General features: G+C 34.5%; 1 protein-coding gene across 2 annotated transcripts in view; it reads left to right on the top strand.

Annotated features, from left to right (window-relative positions):
- Nucleotides 1–16,478, top strand: part of bmp1b (bone morphogenetic protein 1b) — an 81,491-nt gene that overhangs the window by 54,216 nt on the left and 10,797 nt on the right. The window contains exons 12-16 of one of the 2 annotated variants that reach the window (XM_005155406.5): nt 1,166–1,361; nt 2,664–2,789; nt 9,373–9,536; nt 10,657–10,837; nt 13,648–13,773. In XM_005155406.5, the coding sequence (XP_005155463.1) occupies nt 1,166–1,361; nt 2,664–2,789; nt 9,373–9,536; nt 10,657–10,837; nt 13,648–13,773 (793 nt within the window). 2 annotated transcript variants of the gene reach the window in all.

Here is a 16,478-nt window from a genome sequence, read left to right as displayed (position 1 = left end):
AAAAGTCATGGTTTGGGGTTACATTCAGTATGGGGGTGTGCGAGAGATCTGCAGAGTGGATGACAACATCCACAGCCTGAGGTATCAAGACATCTGTGCTGCCCATTACATTACAAACCACAGGAGAGGGCAAATTCTTCAGCAGGATAGCGCTCCTTCTCATACATCAGCCTCCATAACAAAGCTCCTGAAAGCAAAGAAGGTGAAGGTGCTCCAGGATTGGAGCAAAAAAGTTTAAATTCAGCATTTGATTTTACCGCAACTGTGACGTGTCGTGAACACGCAGAGCTCATGCAGGCGTGCACACGCTAATGCCAGATATACATGAACAGAGATGTGCAAAAGCAGTGACAGACAGTTTGGGCTACTTATCGGATCTATAAGAGATGTTGACCCAACACTATTTTAATGGGATGAACATTTTTAGTTTTATGCCTTACCCAGAATATAAAAACACGTTTAAACACATTTAGATTGTTTACTTTAATCATTACTATTGGAATGTGAAAAGAGTTTCAACCAGCACAACAAAAAGGCTTCTGAGCAGAATCACCTACTGCATCTTTAAGAGCAGAATGTTGAGCCTTCGGCACATAATCATTCTCAGTGTCAGTGCTGCAGGTAGAAGTTCAGACAAAAACATCTTGGGAGAATGAGTAAACTGCTCAAATAATAGTAGTTTTGGATGAATTGCTGATGCAGATGCCAAGAGAACAAGACAAACCACATAAAAATCCTACAGTGGCTGCCATAAACATTGAAACAATGAAATGAAACATTGTTTACTTCACTAAGTCAGTTTAATTGTGAAGGGATTTATGGAAGATGCCTATTGAAAGTAGATTTGCGAAGAAATGCCATGTACATTTTACATGAACTCCCATGTAAAAGTATTTTGTAGTATTTTCTAAATACAGTATTTTATTTTGATAATTGTTGTGGCTGCTGTATTTTCTAGTTCATTTTGATGTATGTAAAATGAAAGTATTTGTTAATTTAATTTAAAATACATTTCAGGTTATTTTTGTCCATCCCTGAGTACTAATAAACAGCCAGTATTTTAATAATAAGCAGGCAATAAGAAACTAGTTCATAGTGAGACTTGGTACTTAAACTAAAGTGAAGTTATAATGTTTCTTTTACGATCTTATTCTTTCGCACACAGATCGAGAAACATGACAATTGTGCTTATGATTATCTGGAAGTGCGAGACGGAGATTCAGAGAGCAGTCCTCTGCTGGGACGCTTCTGTGGTTATGAAAAGCCGGACGATTTCAAGAGCAGCTCCAACCAGCTGTGGATGAAGTTTGTGTCTGACGGCTCTGTGAACAAAGCTGGATTTGCAGCTAATTTCTTTAAAGGTGATGCTTGTGTATGGAGCCTTATTAGTTTAAAAAATAAAACATTTACAAAATACAGTTTGTAAATCTGTAAACACAATTTAGAAATTCACAAGTGAATATCATAAATATTTTCCCCAAATGAATTGCATTGTGTGTTTGAATCGTGTTTTGAGTTTACGAATTAGATTTTTCTATTTTGAATAGTTTTTTAAGTTCACAAATTGGATTTGTGTATTTTTAATAGTTTTGTGAAATTACGAATTGGATTTGTGCATTTTTTAATCGTGTTTTGAATTTACGAATTGGATTTTCCTATTTCTGAATAGTTTTTTCAATTCAGGAATTGGATTTGTGAATTTTTAATAGTTTTTTGAATTCACAAATTTTATTTGTGTAGTTTTTTTAAAAAGTTTTGTGAAATTACGAATTGGATTTGCGTATTTTTGAAGTTTTGTGAAATTACTAATTGGATTTGTGTATTTTTAATAGTTTTGTGAAATTACGAATTGGATTTGTGTATTTTTAATAATTTTGTGAAATTACGAATTGGATTTTCCTATTTTTGAATAGTTTTGTGAAATTATGAATTGGATTTGTTTATTTTTAATAGTTTTGTGAAATTATGAATTGGATTTGCATATTTTTGAATAGTTTTGTTTAATTTACAATTTGTTTTATTTGCGTATTTTCAAATCTTTTTTTTTAATTGACGAATTGGATTTGTGTATTTTTTTTGTATTTTTTTACATTTACGAACTGGATTAATGTTTTTTTGAATAGTTTTTTATTTTACAAATCAGATTTGCGTATTTCTGAAAAAAAATGTTTTCAATTTATTTTTAGATTTTTATTTTATTTTTTATTTTTTTATTTATTTTTTTGATTTTATTTTTTGAATCATGTTGAATTTTCGAATTAGCTTTGAGTGTTTTTAAATAGTTTTTTTAATTTGCGAATTGGATTTTTGATTTTTTTAATCGGTTTTTGAATTTTGGATTTGTATTTGTGTATTTTTAATTGTTTTTTGAATTTACGAAATGGATTTGTGTATTTTTGTAATGTACTTTGAATTTACAAATTGGATTTGTGTAGTTTTGCATTGTGTTTTAAGTTCACGAATTGGTCATGCGCATTTATGAATCGTGTTTTGAACTAACAAATTGGATTTAGTAAATGTGAATTGTGTTGTGGATGTATGAACTTTATTTTGTAAATGTAATATTTTTAAGACTGATCTGGCTCCATACTTGTGAACTGCATGATGTGACTGCATTGGATGCTGCATGATCTTCAAAGTCTGATTGTGTGTTTGTAATGCAGAGATTGACGAATGCTCCAGGCCTGATAATGCTCACTGTGAGCAGCGCTGCATCAACACACTGGGCAGCTTCCACTGCGCCTGCGACCCTGGCTTTGAGCTCGCCCCGGACAGACGGAGCTGCGCAGGTGATACTGATGATACCTGTTCATTCAAAACCACATGCGTCAAACTCAATGTCTGTGGGCCAAATCTGACTCACCATATCATTTTATGTGGCCCACATGAGCATATGATTCACATCAAATTTAAGTTTAAAGGGTCATGAAACAACCTTGTCTCAGCAAGGAGTTTTTACACCTCTGATTTAAAAAGCTAGGAAAAGGGGTCTTTCTAGCGGTGTTGAAGTGTGAATGTTGTATATCGAAGGAGGGAAGGGTTTGCATGAAATAGAGAGTTACATTAGGTGCATTAAAACAGTTAATTTGCACACCGGCAATGCAAACATGCTCACGCTAAAGAGATGAAGAGTGATCCTTCTGAGAGATGGAGAGCAGCATTTACTTCTCCTCACCAGAATCACACAGTTTTACTGATTAAAGTGCAGGTACGCCTTATAAATGTGAACATGTACAAAAACAAAGGTGCATATTGAAATCTCCCAATAATTGTATCCTCAATAGTATTTTTAATAAAGTTGTGGTCCAGAGTGTATTTTTAAGGCTTGGTTGTCTTTATAAGATGTAAAGCAATGTGTGCTTGCACACTGAAGCACTGCTGAAGATTGTGGGTGCTTACAGCGGACTGATAAATCTGAATTTGTAGCTGAATTGTAAAAGGTGCCAAACAGCATTTTCTGTTGTTTACATCCTTGTTTACATCCTCGCTACAACATACCGTTTACGCTAGAAACCGTTTATGTAATAGATCAATTTGATCAAATAAAAATACTTACAAGTTGTGGCTCACAATCCACAGCTTATTCTATTATAGTTGGAGGAGTTTTTGTTAAACCACACTGGATTTTGGAGAGATTCTGGAAATTCTCCTTTGTCAAGTGATAGAGTCAAATGCTGTATATATTTATAGTTGAAGTTAGAATTATTAGCCCCTCTGTTTTATTAGCGCACCTGTTTATTTTTTTCTCAATTTCTGTTTAATGGAGGGAAGATTGTTTTAGCACATTTCTAAGCATAATAGTTTTAAAAACCTATTTATAATAACTGATTTATTTCATCTTTGTCATGATGACAGTAAATAATATTTTACTTGATATTTTTCAAGACACTTCTATACAGCTTAAAGTGACATTTAAAGGCTTTACTAGGTTAATAAGGTTAACTAGGCAGGTTAGGGTAGTTAGGCAAGTTATTGTATAACGATGGTTTGTTCTGTACACTATCGAGAAAAAAAAATAGCTTAAGAGGCTAATAATTTTGTTATTTGTATTTTAAAAAAAAATGTAAAACTGCTTTTATTCTTGCCGAAATAAAACAAATAAGACTTTCTCCAGAAGAAAAAAACATTATCAGACATAATGTAAAAATGTCCTTGTTCTATTTAACATCATTTGGGAAATATTTAAAAAGGGAAAAAAAATCAAAAGGGGGCTAATAATTCTGACTTCAACTGTGTATATATATATACACAGTTGAAGTCAGAATTATTATATATATATACATATATATATATATATATATATATATATATATATATATATATACTATATATATATGCTACTATATATATATATATATATATATATATATATATATATATATATATATATATATATATATATATATCACACACATATACACACACACACATATATACACATACATATATACATACATACATACATACATACACACACACACACACACACACACACACACACACACACACACACATATATATATATATATATATATGTGTGTGTGTGTGTGTGTGTTTGTGTGTGTGTGTGTGTGTATGTATGTATGTGTGTGTGTGTGCGTGTATATATGTATATATATATATATATATATATATATATATATATATATTTATATATATATATTTATATATATATATATATATATATATATATATATATATATATATATATATATATATATATATATATATATATATATGTATATATGTATGTATGTATGTATGTATGTGGTTGGGTAGGGGGCTAATATTTGTGGGGGGCTAATAATTCTGACTTTAACTGTACATTTAAAATTCTCTGGATTAAAGTAAAAAATTAAACTGTAAGCACTTTTCTCTTTGTGTCATGTCCATTGGAAGCACACATACAGAAAACAGAAGAAGCTCTGTGGAAATAGCAGCGTTCGGACATGCCCCGACACTGTGCGTTGTGTACACGAAGGGTTTATGACTTCATTAACTCAGATGTATTTTTTTGTAGTCCCCAAACTTTGTTTGCTGTAGGCTTTGCTAAGCTTACTCTGTAAAAGCCAATATCTCCCTTTGCATTAAGCATCTTACATTCAGAGATGTTGTTTATGTTCACTCATCTACATTACACTAAACTAAAGTTTAAAATATGACATGGTAGTGGATGTCACTTTTTAATAATTAAGGTTTTCAAAAATAATAAGGTTTGCACTGTCACATTGATGCATCCTTGCTTAATCAACAAGTATGAGCTACTTATAATTTAATTTAAACTAAATAAATAATTTAAATAAAATGGATTAAATAAATTTGATTAAATTTTAAAAACTTGATTTCACTTTACTGCCTCATTATAATAATATAATAATACTTGTTTCATAAGAAGCACATAAGCAATATGGACCAAAATCTCTGGGGAATACTTCCAGTACCATGTTGAATCTATGACACGATGGATTAAGGTTCTGACGGCAAAAGTGGTCCAACCCTGTACTAGTATGTGTATGTGTATATATATATATATACATACACATACATATATATTTGATCTTTTGATTTTTTTTTCCCAAATGATGTTTAACAGAGCAAGGAAATTTTCACAGTATGTTTGATAATATTTTTTTCTTCTGGAGAAAGTCTTATTTGTTTTATTTCGGCTAGAATAAAAGCAGTTATTAATTTTTTTAAGACCATTTTTGGGACAAAATTATTAGCCTCTTTAAGCTAATTTTTTTTCGATAGTCTACAGAATAAACCATCGTTATACAATAACTTGACTAATTACCTTAACCTGCCTAGTTAACCTTATTAACTTTATTAACCTACCTTCAAATGTCACTTTAAGTTGTATAGAAGTGTCTTATAAAATATTATTTACTGTCATCATGGCAAAGATAAAATAAATCAGTTATTATAAATAGGTTTTTAAAACTATTATGCTTAGAAATGTGCTGAAACAATGTGTTCCCAACCCTTGTCCATAATAATAAAATAAATAAAATGCTCCTATTTTTATTATTATATTGAAGTTTAAGTGTAGTCCTCATGTTTTCATGTGTTTCATACATATGCAAAACAATGTAAATGTAAAGCCAAATGTAAATTTAGAGGAAAAAATAGCTTAACCCTAAATACGTTAGCTGAAGTGTTTTTAAATATTGTACATCCTCATGTCATTTAAATAAAATGTTTCATATTAAACTTTAATAAACCCGTTTATTAATAAAGCCGTTATAAAGCCGTTTTCAATATGGACCAAAATCTCTGAGGAATACTTCCAGTACCATGTTGAATCTATGACACGATGGATTAAGGTTCTGACGGCAAAAGTGGTCCAACCCTGTACTAGTGTACCTAATAAAGTGGCCAGAGAGAATGTTTTTTAAACTACTACAAAAAAAAAAAACTGGATAAATGTACAGGAAAATAGAAACAAATATTGTGAATATTTCCAAACTAAATATTGAAAATTTAATTCCAAAGGATCTATTAACACTGAAAAACTGGACCAATGACATTGAAAAATCAGCTTTACATCACTGAAATAAATGACATTTTACCGTGTGTTGGAATAGTAGACAGCTCTTCTGTATTAGCATTTAATGTTCTGTTTGACTCATTGAAACCTGTTTTTTTTTCATAAATGCAGTTATGATACTTGTAGCATATGACAAATCTGCAGGATCCGGTTGTATTCATTGAAAATAATGACTAAAGCAGGATGTGGGATATAATTCCGCCTTTTATTTTCTCAGTAAATGTGTACGGGACAGACTTGGAAATCACATGAAGTGGTTGCCCTTTAATAAATCAAGCCATTGATTTAATATCTATAACCGATCAGGTGAAGTGGGCCTGAGTACGAGCGTGACGTTATAATTATGTCCTGAGTGAAAAGCCAGTGTTTTTTTTGCTGCTCTCAAAATCAGGCTTCAAGGGTTTTCTGATTGGCAACTGGCTTCTTGTCATATTAGTTCGTCCGGTTGTGATTGCAGGGATTGTTAATGCAATTGTACTGGCAGATTTAGAGCATGTGTGACCTTAGTTTGTTTGTGCCAGAGACATGAATGGAGAAATCATTGAAGAGAGACGTGCGCTCACATTTTAAAGGCTGTTTAACAAAAAACATATAGGCTTTGATAGAGTTCGCATAACAGCATGCTTGTTTCAACTTTAAAGGAGGAAATAAATTATGCATTTTAGCCATTTGTTAAATATTTATTTATTAATTTAAACTTTTTTGGGGGGTCTTAAATGTAAACTTTTGAAAACCAAAGTCATCTTAATCTCTGGTTTCCACCAAAGTCCAAAGACATGCACTGTAGGTGAACTGCATAAGCAAATTTGGCCATAGTGTATGAGTGTGTGCGCGTGTGGATGTGAGAGTGTATGGGTGTTTCCAAGTACTGGGTTGCAAGTGGGCATCCGCTGCGCAAAACATATGCTGGAATAGTTGGTGGTTCATTCCGCTGTGGCAACCCTTGATAAATAACCCACATTGCAAAATTTCTCTGGCCCAGCTCTGGCCCTCACAATCAGGCTTTGCTTGGCCCACATGACGCAGTGAATTGGGTACAAATCTGGCTTTCAGGCAAGGGCCAAACACGGGCCATATCTGGACCAAGTCTCAGCCAAATTAATAACTCATCACTGGGTCTGAACTGGGCCAGATAGGTTAGTGTGTCACGATTGCAATGAAATTGATAAACCCATGATGCTTTGCTCTTTAGACACACTATGGACATGCTTTTTCTCAAAGCGACTTGATTGGTAGAATTTTTTTAGTCAAAAATAATTTTAATGTATTTTAAATGTGGGTCAAACTCACATGGCCCATATATAATTTTTTTTTACTCTGGGCCAAATACTACGTTTTACATCTGGCCCAAATTTTGTGTGCCGCCTGTGCCAAACCCCGGCCATGTTTGGCCCACATGCTGTATGCTAGTGTTGGATGAATGCCTGCTGTCCCAGCTTTATGCCAAATCTGGGCCAGAATTCTTTGGTACTAGGGAAGGAACTAATTCGAAGGAAAATGAATGAATGAACGACTGAAAGTCATCTTGAGTTAAAGGACTGCATACGCTCAGATGTGTTGACTGACCTGGCATGGAAAATACGACATTTTTACTTGTTTATAGTGATCCATATGAATGGACACTGATTTGACAACATTGCTTACATTCTTAACCCAAATTATGCTTTATTAAGTCAATTAAAGAAGCAGTTTATGCAAAAATTAAAGTAGGAAAACAAATTCCATGGAAGCTACCAGCATTTTTCAAAGTATCTTTAATAAAATCAACAGGGAGGCTAATAATTCCAAGTGGTGCTCGCTGCAGAGCCATTTGAGGAGAGGTGAGCTCCAGAGAGGGGGAGCTTAAGCTTGAGCTCCACCTTTTTTGCACTTCTTCTACGAGTGATGTCACTGGGGGTAGGGTTAGGGGTGGGGTTGGTGTATATATATATATATATATATATATATATATATATATATATATATATATATATATATATATATATATATATAAAATGTTGTTCCCAACCCTTGTCCATAATAATAAAAATAAATAAAATGCTCCTATTTTTATTATTATATTGAAGTTTATGTGTAGTCCTCATGTTTTCATGTGTTTCATACACATGCAAAACAATGTAAATGTTAAGCCAAATGGAGGAAAAAATTAGAGGAAAAAATAGCTTAACCCTAAATACGTTAGCTGAAGTGTTTTTAAATATTGTACATCCTCATGTCATGTAAATAAAATGTTTCATATTAATCTTTAATAAACCCGTTTCAGATGCATGAGCCGTTTCATTCTGTATGATGCATAAAACATGTTTGTGCTCAATCCATGTCTCTCTTTTTTGATTTTTTCCTGGTGCCTGCATTATCATAGGATCGCTAATGATTATTCAAACAGCGCTTCAGAATCTCGGAAGAACACCAGCAAGCACACAGTAATCAGAGCTATCTCATAAGATTGGTTTTCACTGCAGACTGTTTAATCACTTTAGTAATATAGAAGGATTAAAGGCATATTATGTGCAATGGTGCACATGCATTAATACAACCAAGCCAACCTTAAGTTTGTTTAGCACATTCATTTCTCTTATTAATCAACAGTGTTTACATGCAGCTGATGCCTGTATTATTTAGCTTGCTTTAGATCTGTGTCCAGCTTTGATGTTTCTGGCAATGGCAGAGATTAATAATTGAGCAGGAGAAGATCTGCTGAAAGCGTTCAAAGCCCTATTTGTTTTGCTAGCTCCTAAATTCTGCATTCTGGCTCATGTGGGTGTGTTTTCATGTGGTTTAGGTGGTGTAATAATAATAATAATGCTCTTTCCGTCTGATCCCAGCAGCTGCCTGCGGAGGCTTCATCTCCAAGCTCAATGGCTCCTTTACCAGTCCCGGATGGCCGCAGGAATATCCGCCTAATAAGAACTGTGTGTGGCAGCTGATCGCCCCGGTGCAGTACCGTATCACACTGCTTTTCGATGCTTTTGAGATGGAGGGGAATGATGTAAGTTTACCATCGCCCAGCTGTAATTGATTCTCATGGGGGACGCCGGCTCATTATAGCATTTACAGCGGCTAGCTGGCTAGTTTATGTGGATATTTGAATACACTGTGGAGTAAAGGGTCAATTATAAAGGGTAATTGTGACCTTTTATCACAATTCTGACCTGCTTTCTCAAAAGTTCTAGACTTTCTTTGCTAAATTGCTACTCAGCTTTAACTTATGAACCAAAAACTAAAAAAAATTATTGATTTTCATGAAATAAGGTCTGAAATGGGGTGGCTCAGTGGTTAGCACTGTCGCCTCGCACTGTTCGAGTCCCAGCTGGGCCAGTTGGCATTTCTGTGTGGAGTTTGCATGTTCTCCCCGTGTTGGTGTGGGTTTCCTCCGGATGCTCCGGTTTCTCCCACAGTCCAAACACATGGGCTATAAGTGAGTTGGATGAACTAAATTGGCCGTAGTGTATGAGTGTGTGTGAATGTGAGAGTAAATTGGTGTTTAGCAAGGAAAAAACAGAAATGTGCGCACATCTAGAAAATCTCGAAGGCAGGTGCTCGATCAAAAACAAACATTTGTAGCAAAAGATCCAAAGAAAATCGGCACACTGCCACTTCAGCTCTCAAAAAGTCTTTAATGTCACAATGTTTGCACAGACATGGAATTCACCTGATGCAGACCATGTCCGTCTTTATTATTTTACAAGTCATGTAAAATAGTTACATTTCATTCATTAATTTTCTTTTTATTCAGCATATGTTTTACGCTGCGGATGCCCTTCCAGCTGCAACCCATCACTGGGAAACATACACATTCATTCACACACACACTACAGACAATTTAGCTGACATAGTGGCATTTATGTGGGCATTTGTAGCTCCGCCCTCTTTTGAAAAAGAGCATAATCTCATTTGAATTTAAAGCGACAGTCACCAAAACAGCACGATTAAGATCGAAACCTAAAAGGAGCAGTTTCATAGAGTCATAAAACATTATTTGTGTGATATTTTGAGCTGAAACGTCACACACACACACACACAAACACTCTTTAGGTACTTATTTTTACATCTTTAAAAAAAAAATCAACATAATAGCCCCTCTTTAACTGTTGCTTGTCTGTCCACAGGTTTGTAAATATGATTATGTTGAAGTCCACAGTGGTTTGTCGGCTGACGGAAAGCTTCACGGTAAATTCTGCGGCACAGAGAAACCGGAGGCGATCACGTCCCAGCTCAACAGCATGAGTGTTGAATTCAAATCAGACAACACCGTCTCCAAGAGAGGCTTCAAAGCGCAGTTCTTTTCTGGTGAGCATGAAAAAGACCCCCAGGTGCTGCGTTTTCTGCAATAACGCTCATGTTTTTTCATCAGCTGAATCGAGCTGCATCATATTCCCCATATAATGCAATTAATGTCAAACATGCTCAGTGTCACATTTTTGCATTGCTCCTGAAGGAGACACATGTAAGCGTTTGTATTTGCATATCACATAGTTTCAGTTTCACTTTGTGTAAAGAACCCTTTATAAGATATGTATATATACAGTCAAAGTCAAAATTATTAGACCCCATTTTTTTTTTTTTTTTTTTTTAAATATTTTTCAAATGAGGTTTAACAGAGCAAGGAAAGTTTCACAGTATTTCTGATAATATTTTTTCTTCTAGAGAAAGTCTTATGTTTTTTATTTAGGCTAGAATATATATATATTTTTTTTAAACCCCATTTTAAAGTCATTATTATTAGCCCGATTAAGCAATTTTTTTGTACAGAACAAATCATCACTATACAGTAACTTGCCTAATTACTAGGGGTGTAACGATTTAAAAATGTCACAATATGCATCGTGGCGTTATGACAATTTGATTATGATTTGACGTCCGTTTTCTCTTATTAGTTGAGCTGTTTGCACATGAGCTACGTTCCACCTGCTACCTGCTATCGCACATGAGTTCACATAGCAGCAGCAGTAATGTTAGCAGACCAAGATGAGTGGAGCTGAAATAGAGGATGGCCCATCCTCTCAAAACAGACGTCTGGCAACATTTCGGTTGTACAGTCATTGCTTTAGACTCGTCCGCTTTTTGACACGCATACTGGGTCAAACATCCTAAGTTTTAAAGTCTTCACAGTGATTTACATACTTTGCACAGCGACATGGATACCTCCTAATGGTGTTGAAAGAGTCACATACTGTATTTATAAGGTACAATTCACCCTAAAATATCATTCTGTCTTCATATAATGATGTATTGGCGGCCGCAAAATCACACATGACGTGAGCTGTTACTACAAAGGGCGGACTATGATAGACGCGCGCATCTGCTTCAGTGAACAGAACCTGCAGGTTGTGACTAACAGGTAATAAAGTAGTAAACAGCATTCAGTTTGTGGAACAGAGTGACTGTTTAAAAGCCTCATGGGAAGTATGAACAGCAGTGGAAATGAAACCGAAAGCGTGCACTTTATTTAAATAATCATATCGCATTTTAGAGTTATGATTACGACAAGCATGAACTCTTTTGAGTACAGAGGTACACAAAAATGCACGTCAACATGATACACTTGATAACGCTGACATCAGCGACGCTCATGAAAAGACGGCCACCCTGTCACTCATCATGCCCAACATGAAGACAGCCATCCATAAAACCTCTCAGACAGATACACATTGGATTATCTTAGAACTGATTACCTGGAAATGTGGAATTTTTTTTTTTTTTTTTTTTTTTTTTTTGCACACACAAAAAACGCAAGTGACCAAGCAAAGCCTTAAGCTCTTACTGTTAAATTCAATTGAATAGAAAGCTATTTTTTGCACCTTTACTTAAATTGTTCCTTAATTTTGTCTCTGTCATTTCAATAATATTTTTAAAGAAGTTTTTAAGTTGTTTTATTTTCCAGAGACAGGCCTGTTTAATTTATTTTCTTAAAGAAGGTTCAGTTTAACAAGTTGAAACAAAAAAAAAATACATTAAAAAAAAGTTTACTTGGTAATTAATTTTTTAAAATAAAATTTGCATTTCAGTTTAATTTTCAATTTTTATTCCAAATATTGTGATACATATCGAATCGTGAACATTATATCGTGATACACATTGTATCGTGAGCTGAGTGTATCGTTACACCCCTACTAATTACCCTAACCTGCCTAGTTAACTTAATTAAACTAGTTCTGTAGACTATCAAAAAAATATATAGCTTAAAGGGGCTAATAATTTTGACTTTAAAATGTTTTTTTTTTAAATAAAAACTGCTTTTATTCTAGTAAAAAAAAAAAAAAAAAAAAAAAAGACTTTTTCCAGAAGAAAAAATATTATCAGACATACGGTGAAAATTTCCTGAATCTGTTAAACATCATTTGGGAAATATTGAACAAAGAAAAAAGAAGTGGGCCCCAAAGTGAAAAAGGTTGAGAACCTCTGGACTATATAAATATCAAAGGATACTATAGATGCAGTTATTGGGTAAAATTTAATGTGAAAATTTGGGTAAAATTTAATTTAATGTCATTTAATGTGTTTTTGTTCATTATAAATGCACTGTCACAAAACTATCATGGCATTGCTGTTACAGCACAACTTATCCTCCACTGCTGCTCTGCTTTTGTGATCGGTTTGAAAGATCTGTTAACAAGGAAAAACATGCGCTGCTCACCCGTGCACTGTGAAACAGGCTTTAGTCTGTATGGAAGTACAACTGTCTAGCTTCCTTAAAGTGATAGTTCACTTAAAAATGTACATTTACTCACTATTTACAGACACTCAATTGCTTACAGTCCTTTTTCTTTATTCTGGTAAACACAAAATCAGATATTTTGAAGAAAGCTCAAAACTTGTAACCATTGACTTCCACAGTCAGAAAAACAAATAAGCTACTATGGAAGTCAATGGTTATAGGTGTTACAACATTTTTCAAAATATCTTCTTTTGTGTTCAACAGAAGAAACAAACTCAATCAAGTTTTGAACAGGTGAGTGTGTGATGACAGAATTGACATTTTTGGGTGAACTGTCTCTTTTAACAGGCTGCACAAGCATCTTCTCTTGCTATTCTAGATGTTCAGGTGTGTATTACGTCAATCATCAGAATAACACAGTTGTTCTTGGTTTCTCTGACAGATATGGACGAGTGTTCGAGGGAGAATGGAGGTTGTCAGCATGAGTGTGTGAACACGTTCGGGAGCTATAGCTGTCAGTGTCGCAGCGGATTCGTGTTGCACAGCAATAAACACGACTGCAAGGAAGGTTCGATTTTTATATCAATCTTTACAATCTTTTCACATATTACTGATGCGTAGTAAACTGTTTAATGTGTGTGGAGGAAACTTTCATTTAATAAACCTTATTTATACTTATAGAGATTTAAGGAGGTTTTATTAGCATTTTAAACCCAAAATGCAGACGGATATGCTTTAAAGCTCTTGATTCTTTTTGAAGTGAAACAGATGATGAAGTTTTGCAATATTCGTCATTGCTCCAAGGCTGCCCTGAGCACATGAAATATATTTCCATTGGATTTCTCTAGACGCTTTAAACCTGAAATCGAAGTCAAGATAACCTCTTAAAGGGACAGCACTTCCATAACTAGTTCAGCTTCATGTTGTTGCAGACCAGTCAAAGACTATGGCAAAAGTTGTAACTCCATTGAAAGTTTAGGTAATGACAACTTAAAAGATCATAAAGACATGCTAAAATGAGTCCTTGCTAATTTAGCTGTTTAATTAAATCCATGTAAACATGGTAGAAACAATGGCCTTATATTATGGACATATTACTTCAGGTGTTTGTTTACACCACTGACATTTAATGCAATGAGGTTTGCTTTTAAATCTAAACAAATTAAGTCATTTTCCTATCAACAAGTAAATGATGACCTAATTTCTAATATTTTTCTGTCTGTCTGTCTGTCTGTCTGTCTGTCTGTCTGTCTGTCTGTCTGTCTGTCTGTCTGTCTATCTATCATCTATCTATTAGGGCTGTAACGATACACCAAACCCACGATTCGATTCGTATCACGATTTTTGACCCACGATTCGATTCGTATCACGATTTTTTTTTTCGTGTGGGGTGGGGAAAAAAAGATTTTTAAAACTATTTTTTATTAAATAAAATTATATCATTTTTGTTTTCTTTGTAACAAAATACTTTTGAAAAACCAAACAGAACTAAACTCCATTGTGTAGATGATTCAAGCATGTTAAAAATTATTTTTCAATCAAGTTCTCTTACATAGAAAAAGTTAATTAAATAGCTACTAGGGATGCTCATTTCGGTTAATTTTGCTAACAGACAACCGCCGCTCATTAATCGGTTATTATAATAACGGTTAACTGGTCAGATTACTATTAATTTTATATTAAACAAATTGACGTGTCTATTTTGTGTCTGACACATTAAATATTGCATTTTAAAATAGGCTACTGATTTATTTTTAAATGCTAGCATATTAATAACAGAACAGAACAACAGAGCATCTTCACGCACCTGCAGTGTTTAGCACAGAAGAGCAGAATAATCTAAATAAAATGAATAAAATAAATAGGACTGCCCTAAAATATTTTTATTTAAATAATTAATTTATATTACAAAACGAAAATACTGACTGATTCTTTTTAACAACCGGCATAGGCTGTTTTTTGTCCAATCATGTTTTTTCTTCCGTCAAATAAAAATAGTAGACTTCCTTAAATCGCTCGCTCCAGGGAAAATATGCATTTATTTAATGCCCCGCTGTTATTATAATAACAAAACCTTTTACATTTTAATAGAAATCATTATTTCAAAGAATAAGTCCTTATGGTTTCATCTCTCTCCCTCGCGGTTCAAGTGCGCGTGCTGCGTGATGAAAAGACAACAACAACGCACGCATATGTAGACTTTTTGTAAACAGTTTTGTTGTCTAAATATGATATTGCATTAATATGCATACATGCTTTATAAGCCGAAAAGAGGCGCACCTCACTGCCTTTATGTTGACAAGGAAAAAAGAAGAGGCGTGGTCCTCTTATGAAACGACTGAATCAGCTGGGTATCGATTGTGCAAAAGTGTTGCTGTCTGTGTTGTTACAATTGTAATATTTAATGCTATTGTTATATTCAAGATTTGTACATTCATACAGCTCTGGATAACTTAAAACAGCGATTAGACCTTCAGAGCGGCGTTAATGCGTCCTGAAGTAAAGCGAAACGGCTATAAACTCTAGCAAAATAGAGTGATTATATGCAGAGCCATATACCTTTATCTATAAATAAAGTATAACTATAGAAACTGTGTTCATAACTGAAAGCTTCGTCCTGTTTCCTGGCCTCACGCATCGCGCTGTCAGTCAGCACGTAACTCTCAAAGGTTCAAACAGAAAGCGCACAGCACGGTTACAGAAAATTTTCCTCTGCAGAGGAGTCGGGGCATCTGGTGAACGCCTATCCCTCTCTGCGCAGCCACATTAACAACAATGCTTTGACAGCACTGGCAATGTTTCTGCCGTTGTCTGTTGTCAAGAGGGGTTAAGTTGGTTTTGTTTTTGATATTCCTGACACATTCAGACAGTCCCTTACTAAGAGCTCCGTGCGAGCTCTCCCGGTTAAACGCTAATTGCGAGGGCTTAAACGGAGCAGTGCTCGTAATGTCGAGCTGAAAAAAAGTGTTTCCTCACGTTCTTCTTCAATTAGCTCAACTTTTGCAGGCACGCGTGACGTTATTGGAAAGGTAGTCACGGGGTGTGTCGCGATTCTCCCTTATCACACCGCGACACAGGATCGTAGATCTGAGTGTCGCGATTTCGATTTTATATCGTGTATCGTTACAGCCCTACTATCTATCTATCTTTTGTTCTATCTATTGTTCCATCCATCCGTCCATTCTGTTGTTCCATACATCCATGCATCTGTCAGTTGTTCCATTCATCTATCCCTCTGCTGTTCCATTCATCCATCCATTTATCCATTAGTAT

This window comes from Danio rerio, chromosome 10 (assembly GCF_049306965.1).
Source record: "Danio rerio strain Tuebingen ecotype United States chromosome 10, GRCz12tu, whole genome shotgun sequence".
NCBI classification, from domain to species: domain Eukaryota; kingdom Metazoa; phylum Chordata; class Actinopteri; order Cypriniformes; family Danionidae; genus Danio; species Danio rerio.
The sequence above is the reverse complement of the archived record's forward strand: the minus strand, read 5'-3'. Positions and strand labels throughout refer to the sequence as shown.